The sequence below is a fragment of the Poecile atricapillus genome, chromosome 3 (genome assembly GCF_030490865.1).
Source record: "Poecile atricapillus isolate bPoeAtr1 chromosome 3, bPoeAtr1.hap1, whole genome shotgun sequence".
Taxonomy (NCBI): domain Eukaryota; kingdom Metazoa; phylum Chordata; class Aves; order Passeriformes; family Paridae; genus Poecile; species Poecile atricapillus.
In genome coordinates, this window is record NC_081251.1 from 66,973,776 (window position 1) to 66,990,825 (window position 17,050).

General features: G+C 39.5%; 1 protein-coding gene across 6 annotated transcripts in view; it reads left to right on the plus strand.

Annotated features, from left to right (window-relative positions):
* The window catches only part of STXBP5 (syntaxin binding protein 5), a 105,780-nt gene extending 99,604 nt beyond the window's left edge, over positions 1–6,176 (plus strand). For all 6 annotated transcript variants that reach the window (XM_058834924.1, XM_058834926.1, XM_058834923.1 and 3 more), the window contains one exon: positions 400–6,176. In XM_058834924.1, coding sequence (XP_058690907.1) covers positions 400–441 — 42 coding nt within the window. In that variant the 3' untranslated portion in view covers positions 442–6,176. The remainder of the gene's footprint in view (positions 1–399) is intronic.
* The last annotated feature ends 10,874 nt before the right edge of the window (positions 6,177–17,050 follow it).

Here is a 17,050-nt window from a genome sequence, read left to right on the forward strand (position 1 = left end):
AAGAGTAATGCTTTGTGTCAGATTCCTGCTGTCCTTAAGAAAGATCCTGTTGTATGCAAACCCTTTGAGTGCAAGTTGTTTTTTTTCCCTCAGTAACTACCACAGAATGGCTGTTCTCATCCATTTTCATGCCAACTTCTTTCCACACCCCAAGCTCCTGTGCAACCTCCCCATTCTCCCAAAAATGTCTTTTTCTGAGGCTAGAGCACCAGCAATGATGTTACCATTAGAAAATTCATCATGCTAAACACTCAATGCTTAGTAATGTGTTTGCAATTTTAAGCAGCCTTGCTAAAACCCTTTTCTCCTGCTGCTTTGTAAGCATATTATTTGTTTATGTCATTGTACATTTTGGTACATTACAGAAACAGTAATTAGAGGTTTTTTTTGCTTTTCTAGATGATGTTGAAGTACAAAGACAAGAAGTGGTACCAATTCTGATGACTCTCATCAATCACATCTGTTTAATTTTGTCCTGATGAAAAAAAATCTTGTTTTTTTCATTAATTTTGGCAGGACCAGTGAAATTTAAAGGAGTATTCACCATCGGATACCGTTGTTTCCTAGCACAAATGACACACTGTTTTACCTCAGTCCTGGCTTTAACTGAGGAGCTTTATATCTAAGAAACACACACAAAAAAGAAAAAGGAAACTTGAGTGTTTCTTAGCTGTTGGTTAACATAAAGTTGGAAAAGAAAAGGTAACTTGAGCACTTGGAAAATAGAGTAAAGGGAAATCATGGTGAGATGGGCAGGGGCAATGCAGGGTCAATCCTGTGTTAATATTTCATATGCCAAAAGTTTTTGTGCTATTGTAATTGCTGCCAGTGTTATACCCTCCTGTAAGGAGAGGCAATAAATCAGGGGTCCAAGAGCTGGAATCAAGTTGTTTGTCTTGCTGGACAGTAGCTGACTTACAATTACCCTCTCTAGGACTCACTATATTTACCATTATTGTTGAAGAAGAGTTGAAGTTTGCTGTCACTTCTTTCATTTGAAAAGTTGGAAGCTTGGAAGATTTCTTATTGAAAATTGTATACATAGTTGACCTGTGCATAGTCTTTTCTTGGACCCCTGATCTAGTATTCTTGTATTCACATCATATTCTGTGACGTGAAAAGCAAAAGAACACGTAATTTTTGCATTAAAAAAGTCAAGTGAATAATATGGCTGGAATGTGTCATGCTGGGAGTTTTCATTTGTGTTATGGCTGTGCAATGTGAAATGTGGTAACATCTTCCTTGTGGTAAGAATTCTTCAACTTCTGTTCAGTTAAATATTATTTTTGCCAAAAATAGTTATTGGTTCAGGTTGTGTAACATTTAGAATTGGCTGTGGGTTCCATTCATGCTGTGAGTTTTTATAGATGTTTAACAGAATGTATCTTTACAGCCATTAATTAAAATACCTGAGATAGTTTTGCTCAAGACTTAAGTTCTAGATGCCCCTTTAGTCCTTTACTATGAAATCAGATAACCTTGGACTCAGGTTTTCAAAGTTTTACACACCATGGAAGTGCTGATGCATGAATAATGGCAAGCAAGCATCTAATGCCTAACAATTGTCAGTATGTTGTTCAGCAAATCTCCAGGTTCTGCCAGTAGTGCTATTTTACAAGTACCTATCTCAGCCCCACCCAGCACTGAAGGCAGTTGTCCTAAAGTTTGGATTTAGTCTCTAAAGTGATGTTTTCATTGTAAGCAGTGGCAAAGTGTGCACAAAAACTTTAGGAATTGCTGAAATAATGTTCAGTTTGGGCGAGGTAAATAACACAGCTGAGCTAACTTGTTAATGGCTACTGCACTAATGCTGTATCAGTGTGAATGAGCAGGGCTCTTTTTAAAAGAGAGGCTTCCTTAAAATAAATGCTTGCATTTCAAAAATTCCTTTAGACCTTTCTCCTCAAAGTAGAAATAGTTATTGACTGATTTTGTTTTATAAAAGGGAGTACTTAGAAGTTGATAGGTCTACATTGTCTGAAATTAATCACTTGGGTTTGCTTCTCCAAGCTTTGCATTTTGTGTACTTTTTTCACAAACTTTCTGAATGTTCCCGAAGCAAAACCTGGGTTATATTTGTATTGTGAAGTGATGTTGCAGGCACACAGATAAGGCAACCTTACAAATCACCTCAAGGATGCAAAATATTGAAGTTAGTTATGGTTCTTAAATCGCTTTTCAAATGACAGGCAAATATGTCTGGGCTTTGAAGCACAAACTGATAAATTTTCTCACTTTATGTATAGCAACATTTAATTTAAAAAGACAATTGAATTGTGTTGCCAGTACAAGGGCGTGCCCTACTATGTGCACTGCTCAAAGGACTTAAAAAATGAGAATGTGACAATTCAAATAAGCGGTACTATGATATTTTGATTCCTGTGTCCCATAACTACTGAGGCAATGTTTACTTGATCTACTTAACTCAGTTTGCCATGCAATATTTGCCTCTGCATGTTAATTTGCTTTTTAGTTTCTAATTAATGCATATTTAACACCATCTTGTGAGACACCCAGATAGAAGAAAACAAGATAAACCACTACCCATAGCACACCCAAACAAACCCACCCTACCTGACACTTGTCCCCTTCCTTGTCTCATCTCACATTTATAAATTGAGATGACTCATTATTATTTGACCTGGTGAAGATAAAGTACGTTTCAGGGCAACAGAATCCTGTGAAATTAATCTGGTCAGGCTCTGGGGGAGAGGATTGTAAAAGTATTCTTCAACAAATTATGGTATCTTTCAATGGAAGATGATCTTGGCTTGAAAGGAAAGCATACTTAACTTTCTCATCAAGACACATTTGACAACCACCAGCAAGCAAAATAATAAGAGGCAGTGAGAGACCATCTGCCGGTACCAGAAGAGCAGTGGCTTATTGGGTGTTACAGAATCTATCGTAGTTGAATCTCTTCTGTTGCTTATGTTCAGGGCATGCTTCTAGATTAGAAGACTAATGGCATGATTGCTCATGAGATAAATACACAAATGGTTCTTGGTCAATAAAAGGGGCTATGTACAATTTTAGTCTAAAATGTTACTTTTTCCTTCCCAATGGAAGGAAGGTGATCACACGTACATCATTGCATCTTACTGTGCTATTGGTGGTGCACCTTTTGTACAGCAAAGTGTATTGAAATCCTTGCAGGGAAGCACCCCTGGTTTTTTCACTAGCATTTTAGTTGTGTGAAATTTTTTAGAGTGTCTGGAAAACTATAAAATACAATTGAGCTATTACTTTTTTTTAAATGAAAGTAAGAAACTACCTGCTGCTACCTATCTGTTTATATGTAGTGTGTCTTATTAGGAACTGCAAACTGAAGAAGCTTTTCTTCACCTTAGTCCTGCCAAATCGTAACTTTTGAATCCTGGTATGTGTAAATATGTCTGTATTCCAAATCAGTCTGAAAGTGTTACACCACAGGCATCTCCAGTGATTTGTTCTTCAGCAAACAGTCAGTTATAAAGTATAGTAATATATAGCTGTGTTCCTTGTCTGTCTTTATGCAAAGTTTTTGTGCCTGAGGTGGTCCTTGAATGGCAGGTGATATTGGAAAGCTACATCCAAAGGAGGATTTTTGGAAGCAAGTTCATTTTCTTTTTTTTTTCCTTTTAGTTTTCCTTTCATTTTCTTCTCAATGTTTTGGTTTGGTTTGGTTTTTTTTGGTGGTGCTTTGGTTTGGGGTTTTTTTTTGGAGGTGTGGGAATTTTTGTTTGTTTCTTCCTTTCTTTTGTTTTTTTCTTTTTTGCTTAATTAATGGCACTGATCTTACCTGAACTTTTAAACTTGAATTTTTCCTGCACTTTAATTCAGTCATGGTATTTTATTCCTTAATTTTGTTTCTGCATTTGTGCAGTTCAGGTTCATTATTTGTATATAAACACACATGTTCAATAAAGACTTTAGAACAGATTACTTTCAGGCACCTTTGCTAATTATGTGATTTATTTAGAATGTGTGTTTTCTTAGCAAAATATGTATATACAATAGAGAATCTAATGAAAGGCACATATTCTGTGTCAGCATTCAATTTATAAATTAATGCAACACTTTCACATTTGTTACTAGATAATACAAAAGAAATCTGTTATATTTATACATACTGCTTAAGAATATACTTTTAGTTTTAAATAATTTTTATATGTACACTTCTACCTTTAATTTTAAAAAGACTTATGTTCAAGTTTTAAGTCAAAGTACTTAAAGTATGTATATTATCCATAGAAGTTGTTTTAAGCTTATGAATACATTCATATCTCATATCGAGATGATACAATTACTAAGCAATGAAAATAAATAGCCCATTTTGCTTTGCAGAAAATAATCAGTTATTTTTACCTCCCATTATGAACATCCTTGAAGAATTCTCCAGGTATGGAGCAAGAAGATAGGGAACTAGCCTAATCTTAAAGTTTTCTCTATAGCTGCAGTCCGTGGCTGACTGGTTTTCTATGGTCTGGGGTTTTTTTTCTGGTGCACACGAGAGACTTTTTTCAGCTCTATTTCTTGGACTTTTAAAATTCTCCAAAACTGAAGTGAGGTTTGTCCAATAAACTTTTTTTTTTTTTTTTTTAATAATCTGTGTATTTTGATTATACATCAGCTCTTTACATGTAAATCAGGGTTGGTTTTTATGAGGGTTTGTTTTGTTGGGGTGTTTTGTATCTTAAACGTGTTGGAAAACTTAAGAGCCTGTGGCTGAAGTGCCCTCTACTTTCTGTTTGTGGTTTAACATGTCTGGGCAGTTGCTGACTGCAGAGAGTCTTGTGTGGGAGGGAAGGACTGAAGTGCCTTGCCTCTTTCTCCAGGTAGAAGGGCAGCTTGTCACTTGAATCTTCCCTCGTGCCAGCCAATTTCCTGGATAATTGATTTGAATCTTTTTGGGGTGGATGTTTATAACTTTGCTACTACCACAACATCTTCAAATACTCTGTAGACAGAAATTAATGATACTTGAGGGGTGGAAGTGAACAGAATCAGGGGAGAAAAGGGTGTAGTGTAGGTCAATCAATTAAACCAATTTTACTTCAGTTTTCATTGAAAAGCTAACCTGGGCCGATTTCTTCCTCTTAAGCCCCTTTTAAATCTGTGCTATATATAATATCTACCTTAATACTGTTTCAAGTCCGATGAGTGTACTGTTTCTGGGTTCTTTTATACCTTATAAAGTTTAGACTTAAAGATGTAGGTCTTAATTTTTAAAAAGTGGAAAAGAAGGAAGAAGAGAAATGAGGCAAAACCACCAAACAATCAAATGAAAGATGTCAATCAGTATTTCTTTTAGTAGTTCCATGTGCGCCTAGAAACGTTTAAGTTAACCTACAGCTGTAGGTTACTTTGACACTTGTATTTCTTTCTGTTAGTACCATATTACCAGGCAAATAACTAGAAGTTAAACTGTTTCAGTTGAAAACATGTAAGGAGTTGTATATGGATTACCACTACCATTCAGTCATAACTAATGGAAAGGGAGAGGGGTGGGAACATGTTTTAAATATTCCCTTTTAAAACAGAATTGTAAATAAGCAGTACTGTGTTATTTTAGACCTGAGCTCTGCTATCTGTAGTGGTTAGAACTAGGAAAACATGCTGCTTTCTAGTTATGCTGCTGTTTTATTGTACCAGCACCATGGGGAAAAAAAAATACATCCGTAAATTTTTCTAACATTGCCCACTCCTGGGTAAGCATGCTTGATGTGTAGCAGTTCTCGTTTCTGTATATGTTAGTGTGTACATGTGTGTTTTCTTTTTCCCTTATGTTCATTGCAATTTATTCTTCAGTTAAGTCTTGCTGAGCCCCACTAGCTCTCCTGAGGATGATTACTGGAATATGCATTTTTTAGGTAGGGTTGCAAATCCATCTGTCTACAAATATAGTTTCATATGAACTGCAAACTGTACTGTTACAAACTCAACTATGTTAGATTGCATAGAGTTATTTTACTTACATGTACTTGGACTGAACTATGTCATCATAATGAAGTTAAAAAATTAAGTATGGAATATTTTTGTAAATAAAAATACCTGTGAAGCTGGTATTTTAAATTTAAAATGTATTATACATTAATGTTTCAGAAAAAAAATGTTCATATATGTGTATATGAATGTGTCATTATGCTGAAGGGCTCTTGATTGGGCAAAATAAACTATTCAATTCTCTCCTGAAACGAGTGTAGCTTACTCCTTTTCTTCCCAACCAGTTGTTTTTCTGCTGGCTGGAGCAGCAGGAAGGTGTGAGTTGTGCTTTCTAACAAGCAGAGCAGCCTGGCTGACAAGGAGTAGCCCTGAAGGACCCAGAGAGGTGTGAAATGGTTCATCTGCAGTGATGTCCCCAGGCCTGTCTAAAGTGTTCTGAAATGTGCATATTGATGGTGCCAATGTGAAGTCCTGTTATCTTTTTAAGTTACCAGCAAAGTTAAGGTCATTGTAGAGACTCAGTAAAGCAAAGTATTTTCTGTAGCTGCATTTTGTCAGTGTCTATTAAATGAAGAATTCGGTGTGTAAGGGGAGAAGAGATGAAACTGTTACTTTTTTTCTTTGCCACGTTTACAGTACAGGAGATGTATTATTTTCTTGGATTGAGGCTCAGCTTAGCCACAGACCAGTTTCTAGCTTTCAGTCTTATTAAATTTGAAGTCTTTTGCTGTTGGGGAGAGAGGGAAATACAACCAACCTGGCTTTGTAAACATACTCTCAATGGTGGGGAAATAATGAATCCAAAGAGAGGCTGGGGCAGTAAATCTGAGAAGTGAAATTGCTGTACCTTGGAGAAATTTTTGGAATCTCTTGATGTCAAATAGCAAAATATTTCACTGTTGGTTGTTTTAGTATGTGAGAATACAGTTTCATCTGTGGGAAAAGTTTGCTAGTTCCAGACTTCTTGTTTTGTTTTTTCTTTAATATCTGATGGTTACATGTAATGAACTGGAAGCTCTGCAGTCCATAGAGTTATAAAAAGCATAATGCATTGGAATGAAAAAATTGTTTTATCTTCAGTTTAATTGGACTCAAGATATTTGGAGCTGTCACAGTGCCTGCAGCTACTCACTAGGTCTGCTAGTCTCCAATAAAAGTAAAAAAGCTACAGTAGAAGTAGCTTCCTCCCTGTGGGTACTGTAGGACTGCACAGATGAATGGACTGACAAGAGGGGAGTGCCAGAGTGAGGTTGCAAAGTGAAGCATTTTCATTTAGTGAAACTCAGGATTTGATGAGACCTATATTAAGAATGTGGCTCCTTTGCACATCATGTGTTTCAACAGTTTTGGTGCCAATGTACTGTAAATTAAATGCATTTAAGACCTACAGTCATATGATTATATGCCCATCAGCACTTTTCTTACTCAGATTTTTTTATTGGGAATTTCATCCCGGCAGAGTCACTGAACCAGCCCCTCCTTGTTGCCCACTGGACAGTGGGTGCTCAGTGGTATCCCCAGTTTTGCCTGCTCTCTCCTCCTGCCTCGTGCACCTGGACTGCTCCCTTGGCCTCAGGTCAGCAAGCAAGAGGCACTGTGTACTTCCTCCCTCAGGAGAAAAGGAGGCATCCCAGCCTGGTCTGAGGAAATGGGATGTTTTCCCCCACAGTCCTGCACTGAGGTAAACCCACAAGAGCAGGAAGGCAGCAAGCACCAGTTGCTCATCTCCTAGTTTGCTGGCTGATTTTTCAAAATGTGTAATTAACGCTCCCTCAGTGAGGGCTTGGGGGCTTGCATATGCAACTCATTATAGTGGCAGAGCTCTGCTCACTTGCTGTAGCAAACAGTTTTCTGTATTTTCCAGCCACAGGAGACAATCTGGGCTGAGGCCTGTGCACAGGCTGCTCAGAAGGAGGAAGCTCTACCCACCCCCACTGCCCCTGCTGAGACCTGGGGAACACTCCTTTAGCCTCAGAAACTCCTTTAGAGCTGTTTGGTTCCAACACTGCTCAGAAGGGCTGATGAAGGACTGTGGCAAAGCCAGTCAAGATAAAAATGGAAAAGCTGATGTATTTTGGAGCAGGTAACTGCACTTTTGTGTGTTGCTGCAATCTCAGTGTGAGCAGGGCTTGATAGAGAGTTGAGTGTTTGAAGGGGTTTGTAATCAAAATGTCAGACTGTACTTATGTTTTGATAAGTTTATGAACTCCTCTGCCTAATTAAGCAGACCTAATGAGAAATTTTATATAATTCTGGTTTCTGTGGTGCAAGACCCTCCTGGAAAGAATAATGTGGAATGCCGTCTCCCATGACAGAGTGAAGAGAAAACAATTTCAAGCTGGTATCCCCTAATTCTCTTGTGCACCTGCAACTCTCTTAGCACTACTTAAGTGCTTTTTACCTGAGCGTTAGTGTCACCTACTGACTGTGGTGCTTTTTCTTCCAGGATCTCCAAGGACGCAACACAGTGGTCCAAGGTATCATGAGACTTCTCTTCCTTAGAGTTGCTGTCTTCAGACTGAGTATGCATGTGTCTGTTGTTCAAGATGTATGTCAGAACTTAATTTATAGAAGGAAGAACTTCTTTTAAATTCTTTTTCCTCTTTTAAATTTGAAAGGGTTAGAAAAAAGTCATCGCATCATATTTTTTTTTTAATATGCTTAAATCCAAAGCCAAATCTAGCTGTGAACCTAGAGACCCTTTACCTCCCATTTTGTCTTTAGCAGGGCAGTTACTGGTTGGGTTTTAGAGTTCCCAACCACTTCACAGATTTTTTTTCAAGGCATTCTGTTAATTAATTCCTTATCCTACTGTTTCAGTTAAACCCCTTTAGAAAACTTTGGTTTTCACACATTTTTAAATACAATTTATAGTCAGATCAGGATCCATGGAAATTGCATGGACTTCTAGAGCTTTCCCTCATTTTTAAAAGGCCAGTAGTTGGTTTGGCTTTATGTCTGATGTGCAACTGCTTGCTCTTTTTAGGTTTCTTCTGCAAGCAGCTTCTTTCTCTCCAGTAGTCTCGTTATGCTGTGTGAAGCAGTTTTGGCAAGTAGCCTGTGGGTTGTAGTCACCAGTGCAAACTTTCTCCAGGTAAATAAAACTGAAGAATACCTAAATATGGCTAGGGCTATGAGGCTCTGGCACCAGTATCACAACTACTTCAAAGTATTTAGCAGATTGAGCCCTAAGGGACAAAAGAAAATCTCTGTGTGCCCTCTGCAGGGAACAGCACAACTCTTGGGATTTCTCATATTGGACCTGGGGAGCATTGCATATGAGGCCTTTCAGTATTTCAGTGTATTTCAATAGTAGGAGTGGGGAGGGCTGAAGTGGATGCAGAGTTTAGCGAGAGTTTTAACTCAGACCATCAAGATGTCTTTAAAAGTTTAAAGGGACAAGAATTGGTTGTCTACCACATCCTGGAGAGAAAATTTCAAGCCTGAAACCCCCACTCCTTTTGATTTAACCTGGGAAAAAGGCAAAGCCTATGAGAATAATGGTGGTTTGCTGTATTCCCCCACTGGACTGATGGGAAGCAATTACCCAAATTTTTTTCCTGTAGGTGTTAAAGGAATTTCTTTATATTTGCCGTATAAGCTAAAAGGTTGTCATTTGCTCTCAGTTAGAGTGTGAGTTGCTTGTCTTGCTTTATTGTTGAGCTACTATTTTTGGTCTACTTCCTCATTTTTACAGGCAATGTGAAAACATGGGAAAAATGTGGATCTGAGCCTGTGGTCCCGTAGGCTTCAGCCTGGTAAAAGAATTTGGAGCACAGCTGAGAGAGGCAAGGAGGCAGAAACAAGAAAAGCTTGAGCTGGTTGGCACAGCATCCATTCTCTTCTTGACATGTTTTTGTAGCTATTGTTCCAAAGGAAGTCTTTTAAGAGTGAATTTAAAATAAGAAAACACAATGTGTCTTCTGTGTTTGTGCATGTACAGGGAGTTGCTCCGTAACATAAACAGCATGGAAAAAAAGAGAAGTTGGACTGTTTGAAAAATCTAACCAGTGGTTGTGTTTGGCATAATTCACTGATTGTGAGAGACCTGGCATCCCACAGAAGGAACAGTGATAGCTCTGGAGGAAGCAGGGTGCTGAGAAGGCAATGGACATGGAGACAAGCTGCTTGCATTTGCTGTTCTCAAGAAGAGGGAAGGCAGCACAGGGGGAGGTGACAAGCCTGACAGTGGCTCTGAAATGACCTCTGTGGTTGTGTTGTAAAGGATGGAGTTTGTCAGAGCTGGAGGAAAGTATCTGAGTGAGTGCTGGTATGGAGCTTTCTCCTGAGATGTGTACAACAGGATTTGCTTTAGAAGAGAGGCACAAAGAAAGGGCATTGGGCCCTTTCAAAGGCCTCATTGTCAGCACCTGGAGAGAGCATCTGGAAACAATGCCTGAGGAGACACTTGCTTGACCAGAGGACCTGTGATATCCCAGTCATCACTTTACATGTGGATACTATCAGACATGGGCCATGTGTTTCCAGTCACACCTGGAACTAGCCTGTGGCTTGTGATAGCCCAGGAGTGACTGGCTCAAATGTATCTGGCAGCCAGATTGAGGAGAGCACTGACCCCAAGGCTCTTCTATTGGTGGCAAGAAACTGAGAGCCAGAGTCTGACACGGCAGCCTTGGCCCCTGACTGCAGACCAGAATCTCTGTCCCCCTCAAAGTGATGTTCTTGTCAGTGGGGTTCTTGTCCTTTGCAGATGGTGGGAGGTGGCTCAGGTACCCCTTGTGTGGTCCTGCTGGCTTCTCTGACTCTCACACTGGGATTCTGACCCCCGGGATTTTCCAAGGTGGCTGTGAACCGAACGTGAAGATACAGCCTTTGATTTTTACAGTTCTTTTTTTTAAGAAAAGACCCCTAACCTCCCCTGCTCTAGGCCAAACTAACTGGCACTGTTTCTTAATGTAAGATCTGCAGCTTACTTCAGTGAACTGGTATGTGGCCAGATTTGTGCAAAGAACACTGCAGATGCAAACACCCTCTGGTGCAAAGAAATTGATCTGCAGAGTGCCCTTTCTTTCGGCTTCACAGTTGCTGTTGTGCAGGTCTGCCGTGCCGTGGGACACTTGCTCCCTGCAGGCAATCCATGTGACACAGGAGCAGATTTTTTCATTGATTCGTTCTCAGACTTTTCAGCAAAGTGTCACATTTTGGCTGAAGACCCATGAGGCTGGTTATGCCAGGTTTCTGAGTTTCACTGCCAGGTCTCTGTGAGTGGGATCTACAACAGCCTTACGGGCTCAGTAGCGAACGTGCCCTGTAATAATAAGCCCCGTTGTTCTCAGGCACCAGATGGCTGTTCATGGGAGGGGTAGTGGTAATATTGCAAATTAATAAGCAAAGAGTCATCCCCTTCTCATCATTACCACCCATCCTGCCCTGGAGTGAAATAAAAGCCCTTCCTGCTCCATAGTTTTAATTAAAAGCTGTGCTGGTACATTATAGGGCATCAAGAGTGACTGAAATTGCAGACTCCTGTTCTCCTACATGAGATGATTTACTGCATAGGAAATGGGAAGTTGTAGATCTTCCCGACAGCATTATCCTTTGCTCCTCTGCACACGGGAGTAATGCAGTAACTAGAATATGCTGTAGTAAAACTTCCCATTAAAAGTTCCTGTATAACTAAAATATGGGTCTCTAGAAGCTTCGGTTTTGATCGAGTCACTTAAAAGATTCACACACTCAGCTACTTTTTATATTAACTCTTCCTACTATTGTGTAAGGTACAGGAAAACCTTTCCCAAAACCTGTGCTCCACATACTTTATTTTTTTTTGTGCATCAGCATGGCAGCTCACTGGGGAGGGTTCTCCTTGCTTTGTGTGCCAGGGAAAAAAATGCCACTGGGCCGCAGGAGTGGAGGTACCTTTTGGAAGAGGAAGGTTTCTTCAAGACTTTGTCTTTTCACTAGCAGCCACCCTTTTCCCATCAGATGCATGAAGAAGATGCTGTTCTATCATCAGGAGGAGAAATGAGAGGCAGCAGGACAGGATGTGTAGAGTTTGGGGCTTTGCAGGGCTGTTGTCCCTGCTCTGTGCCCCCTCCCAGGTGAGGTGATCCCTGGGGCTGGGCAGGATGCACATATGGGGACCAGGGACTGGGGTACAAAGGAAGAGAGTATTTGGAGGGAACTGGGAATGGGAACATTCCCAGTGCAGGAGGGGCTGGGCGGGGTCCTAACCAGATCTGCTGGAACCCAGGCAGGGTGCGGCTGTATTTTGGACAAGTGAGGGATGGGAAGGAGAAAAGCCTGTGGATTGCCACCACAGGAGTGTTGTGGGCAGCTGGTGAGTTCAAAGGTAGAGACGATGGGCCAAGGATGACAGGAAGAAAAAGCTCTGTGTTAGCAAAGTCACTGCTCCAACTGCTTGCTGGGATAGTGTCATGTTTAGCAAACATTGGGCATCCCTGGAAACCTGTGAGATGTGGTCTGGCTTCTCTGAGTCTTCTACCTGATGCTATTGCCCTTTAAATTAAATTTGTTTTCTAACCAGCAGAGTACAACAGAAGGACCATCTATGCACAGCCTTTCATCTCAGTTAAATTCTGAGAAAATCTCCCAGGGACAGGAAGAGCAGCACCAGTCTGTGGGTCACCCAAAATCTGACCAAATCAAACACTTGGGTATGTTGCACCCTCTATAATCCTACTCACTTGTAATTTGTGTTTGCCAGGAAAATCTTCCTTCTCAGATGCTGCTTTACACAGACTTGTGATTACTGCCTGCCTGAGAGAGGGGCAAGAGGCAGAGCAAGAGGAAAAATTTACCCCAAAATAACGAAATAATGAAATTTACCCCCAAATAATGAAAGCAACAGTGTGGATTTTTTACATAGGTCTGATGGCAATGAAGTGAACCTTGGGTCATTTAGCAGTTATTATGGTTGATCAGTAATAAGCACTTAACAAATTGTGGGACTCAGCTCCTGTGCAAGACAAAGCTGTATCAGATAGCAACCTTTGCCATATTGCAAAAACACTGATACAACCATCCCAGTCTTTTCTGAAACTGAACAAATCAGCTTTTGTCAAAAGCACAATGGGGTACTAGGCTGCTGGTCTGGATTCAGAGACATCAGCCCTGTGGTTTCTCAGGAGTTTTTTTTAATAAAAACAAAATGCCTTTACTTAGCTGAGGCTGCTATTATAAAATGTCATTGTGTGTAGATTACAGATTTTGCTATAGTCTAACAGTCAATCTTTTCCATATGAGTGCATGCTTTTGGCTGGGAAAACTATTATCTGAATATAATGGCTTTCTTTTCAAGCCAAAAACTAAGTATGGAAGGCACAGCCAACTGAAACGAGAAACACTGCATTATTTCAGTTTTTGTAAAACTGCTCTTATTTCTGACAGTGGTTTTGCTGAAGACAGTGGTTTTGCAGAAGAGATGCAATCTTTTTAAAATAGACCACAAATAATGGCTAAAAACTGAATTGGAAGCAGAATAAATAGAGACAATTAATTCAACTGAAAAAGGCTAATTTTCATTCTGATTACCCATGCTAGCACACAATCATCACTTAATGCCATTACAAGACTGTAGGATAAGGAACAACTCATAGAATTCAATTGATAAAATAAATGGTACAATGTATGTGCTATTCACTTCAATCTGTCAGTAATTATTCTCCACTGTGCAACACAAAAATATTCCCTTCCAGTTTGAACACAGTTTCAAAAGTCTCATTAGGAACTTTGAAACATATATGTGGGTGATGTTCTATTCTCTGTGTGTTTGTGTCTTTCTGCCTTCACCTTCCAAACATATATTTGGAAGCTCTTCTTGGTTTGCAAATATGTTCATGTGTCCTCTCTGTATTCTGAAATACTTTGCCAAGGCTATTCCTCAAACTTCAAACAGATCTTGCTGCTTCCCCTCATCCAACTAATTTCCCAAGCTAAACCACAGTTAATTAATTTTTTGTCATCCTACTGTTCTGGACACGTTTCACTCCTACCACCAGCTGCCAAATGAAATTCCCTGTAAGTGGCAGCTGTCACACAAAATTGGGTCTGGAGGGAAGTCCGTGCTGTGCTCTGCTGGGAGGACCCAGGGGTACATGCAGCACATGATGCTGTGTTGGTTTCGTACTGCAAGGCTGATGTCCCCTGGACATTGCAAGAATGCCTTTTAAATACAAATCCTCAGTTGTATTGGTAGGGTCTTCATTTTCTGTTTTAAAGCAGCACTGTCTAAAAGCTTTATTTCACTGTAATACTGATCTTCCCCATGCTGACTCATTTCTGCCAAGACCAAACATTCTCCAGGCCTCAGCATTTCTGCCGTGGGGTGTGGGCGTGATGGTACAAGTGGGACTGCTTTTCTCATTCTAACAGCTGATGACCAGAGAGTGAATCAGAATTTGGAGGGGATTGCTTCTAGTGTGATGTGAAATTTAAGAGAAATTGTAAATTGAAGTGTGAGTTCAAAAATAATTTGTTCAGCATAGGCAGCTAGACAGTATATGCACATAACATTTGTTTTTCAGAGAAACTGCCATAATGACCCAGTTTGAAATCCTCAGTACATTTGCATCAAACAGTACGGAGAAATCAATTCAAGAAATCACATGAACAACTGTACCTTAAAAGAAATAAAATAAGTAGTAATTTCTAACTGGTGCAGCAGTGTGCTCCTAAAAATATTCTGTTAGATGGCTGAAAACTTTTTCAAGCCTGCCTTCCAGCTTATCTCTCATCTTTATAGACTCTGGAAAGGCATGTTAGTCTCTAGGCGATGAATATGATTTGTTTACTCAGAGTTCCTTGAAATCACAAAGCAGCATTACTGTATGTTATTAAAAGATAAAAAATGTATTACTGTCAGGTGAAGGGTCAATGTCAAATCCTTTTTATATCAGGCAAATTCAGTTTTAAAGCTGAAGCGGTCTTGAAGATGCTCAATTGAAAGTGTCATATTCAGCAAAAATATCTCATGATACCACATTCTTTCCTATGTCTGGGTCCATCTAGTGTTGTCAGGAGAGAAATATCACCCTAACATGCAGCTGCCTGTCAATTTACCTCCCTGGATATTTGCAATAAATTACAAATGGTACAACAACAACAACAACAACAAAAAATGTTAGAGAAAGGCCATCCTTACAGTGCATGAGCCCAGGCAGGGGGAGAGGAGAGCTGAAAGGCCTTGCTGGAGTCTTTGTCTCTTTCTGGCTGCAAGAAGTGGTTCTGCACTGAAAGGAGACTTCAAAAATGGCACTGGTACGTACTGTATCTCAGGGGGAAGAGGCAATAAAAGTAATCTCTGTCAAACAACTAAGCAGATATGACTGGATATTGTAAGAAGCCATTCAGTCGGAAATCAGAAGTCATTTTTACATAACTGCATTCCAGAAGAAATATCCTCTAAGTTTTTACTGCAGGACTTGATTCAGTCCTGTGTATGTCTCTTTTCATTCCATTTTTACCTAGAACCTTCTTCATAAGAGTTGCTATAATGCATTTTATGGAAACCATGATTATAATCTGAATAATTATTCTTGCCCTGGGAAATTTTAAAAAATATATAGGAAGTCTGCTTGAAGTAGTGATAGTCATAGTGATGTAATGAAGGTGAAGGAGCACAACTGTAACTCTTTATTCAGAGATTAACCCATAATGTCCGTTGAACTGGGGGACAGCTTGCAGAGCAATGTTCTAAGACCTAAAGGCAACCAGTCCTTTCAGCTAAATTGTTGGAATCTATCACTTTGCAATGAGGTTCTCCAAGGCAATTTAGGTAACTTTGTTTGCTATACATCTCAAAAGGGTAATGGTAACAATAAACTGCAGAGAAAACAATTTACCCTGTTTCTGACGATTATTCTTTCAATACTGCAGTGACCCCATTAACCAGCCACATGCATTAGCAAAATCCAGCATTTCGGCTAAGAATAAGGATAACAATGTTTAAATGGGTTCATTCTAAATCTAATAGCTAGTTGAAAGTCCTATAAAATTTTTATCAAGCGTATAGTTTCACCTAAATAGACAAGGTTCTTACTTATTTTTCTACCAAAGAAGATGAGATCCTTAAATCCAATGCCCTTTGCACAAAGGGCTTGATTTTCTATTACAAATCTTAGCTACTGGAAACTGCCTTTGTACTGATATTTTTCTGATAGTAGGCAATCAACTATTTAAAGTGCCTAATTTATGATTTCTCACATGCAAACAATTTTTCTTTTGTAGAATGAACAAGTGCAAATAGTTACTTATGCATTCCTGACGAAAGATGCCCATGAATTTTTCCCCCCACATAAAGACACCATTGACCCATCAGGTATTTCTCCGGCAATTGTTCCAAAGGAAAAAAATTGATATAGTTCAGCACCTTGGATATGATACTGTGTAATATCAGCAGCTTATGACAAAACCTGTTCTCAAAAGATTTTGCTGAAACAGGACTTCTGCTGCTTTTCCATACAAGCAATACTCGTTGATGTATTTCTGCCACGAGCAGCTACTGTGGGTGTTAACAAATCACATTTTGTCCCCTGAGACAAAAGTGAATTTTAAGTATCATGTTTCATTCTTGCTTCAGTCTACTCAGATATTTTATTTGGGTTGCAGATCCCATTTACTAACACGGTAACAGACCATGTTCTCACAAAGCTGCTTGTGCTTTTATTTCAGTGTCCCTATGCAACCCCAGCCTCATTTCCATGTTTTGTGCATTATGGAGGAGCTCCTTGGCCAGTAGAAGATGAACAGCATGAAGATTCATTATTGCCAGCTGTGAAGTAGCAACTTGTTAGTTTTAATTCATTTAGAATACAAAAAAAAAAAAAAGTTTTAGATGTTTCCCTTCAAGTGCAGATGTGATAGAGTGTGATTATTTCAAACTCTTCAAATTCTACAACAGCAAATTGTGAGGACAATGAGAGCAGTGTGCCAGTCAATCCAAGTGTGGTCTTTGTACCATTTGAGCATATGGGAATCATTCTGGAGTTTGCCTGCTAGCACTCCTCTGTACATTAGTCAATGCTAAAGAAAACCCAGAGCAGAGCAAACTTAGGGTCTGGCTCCATCTTATGCTGGAATCTGGAGTTATAAAGCAGCTAGAAGCAGATCCTCAAAGATATTTAGCTCTTTGAAATAAGTGGAA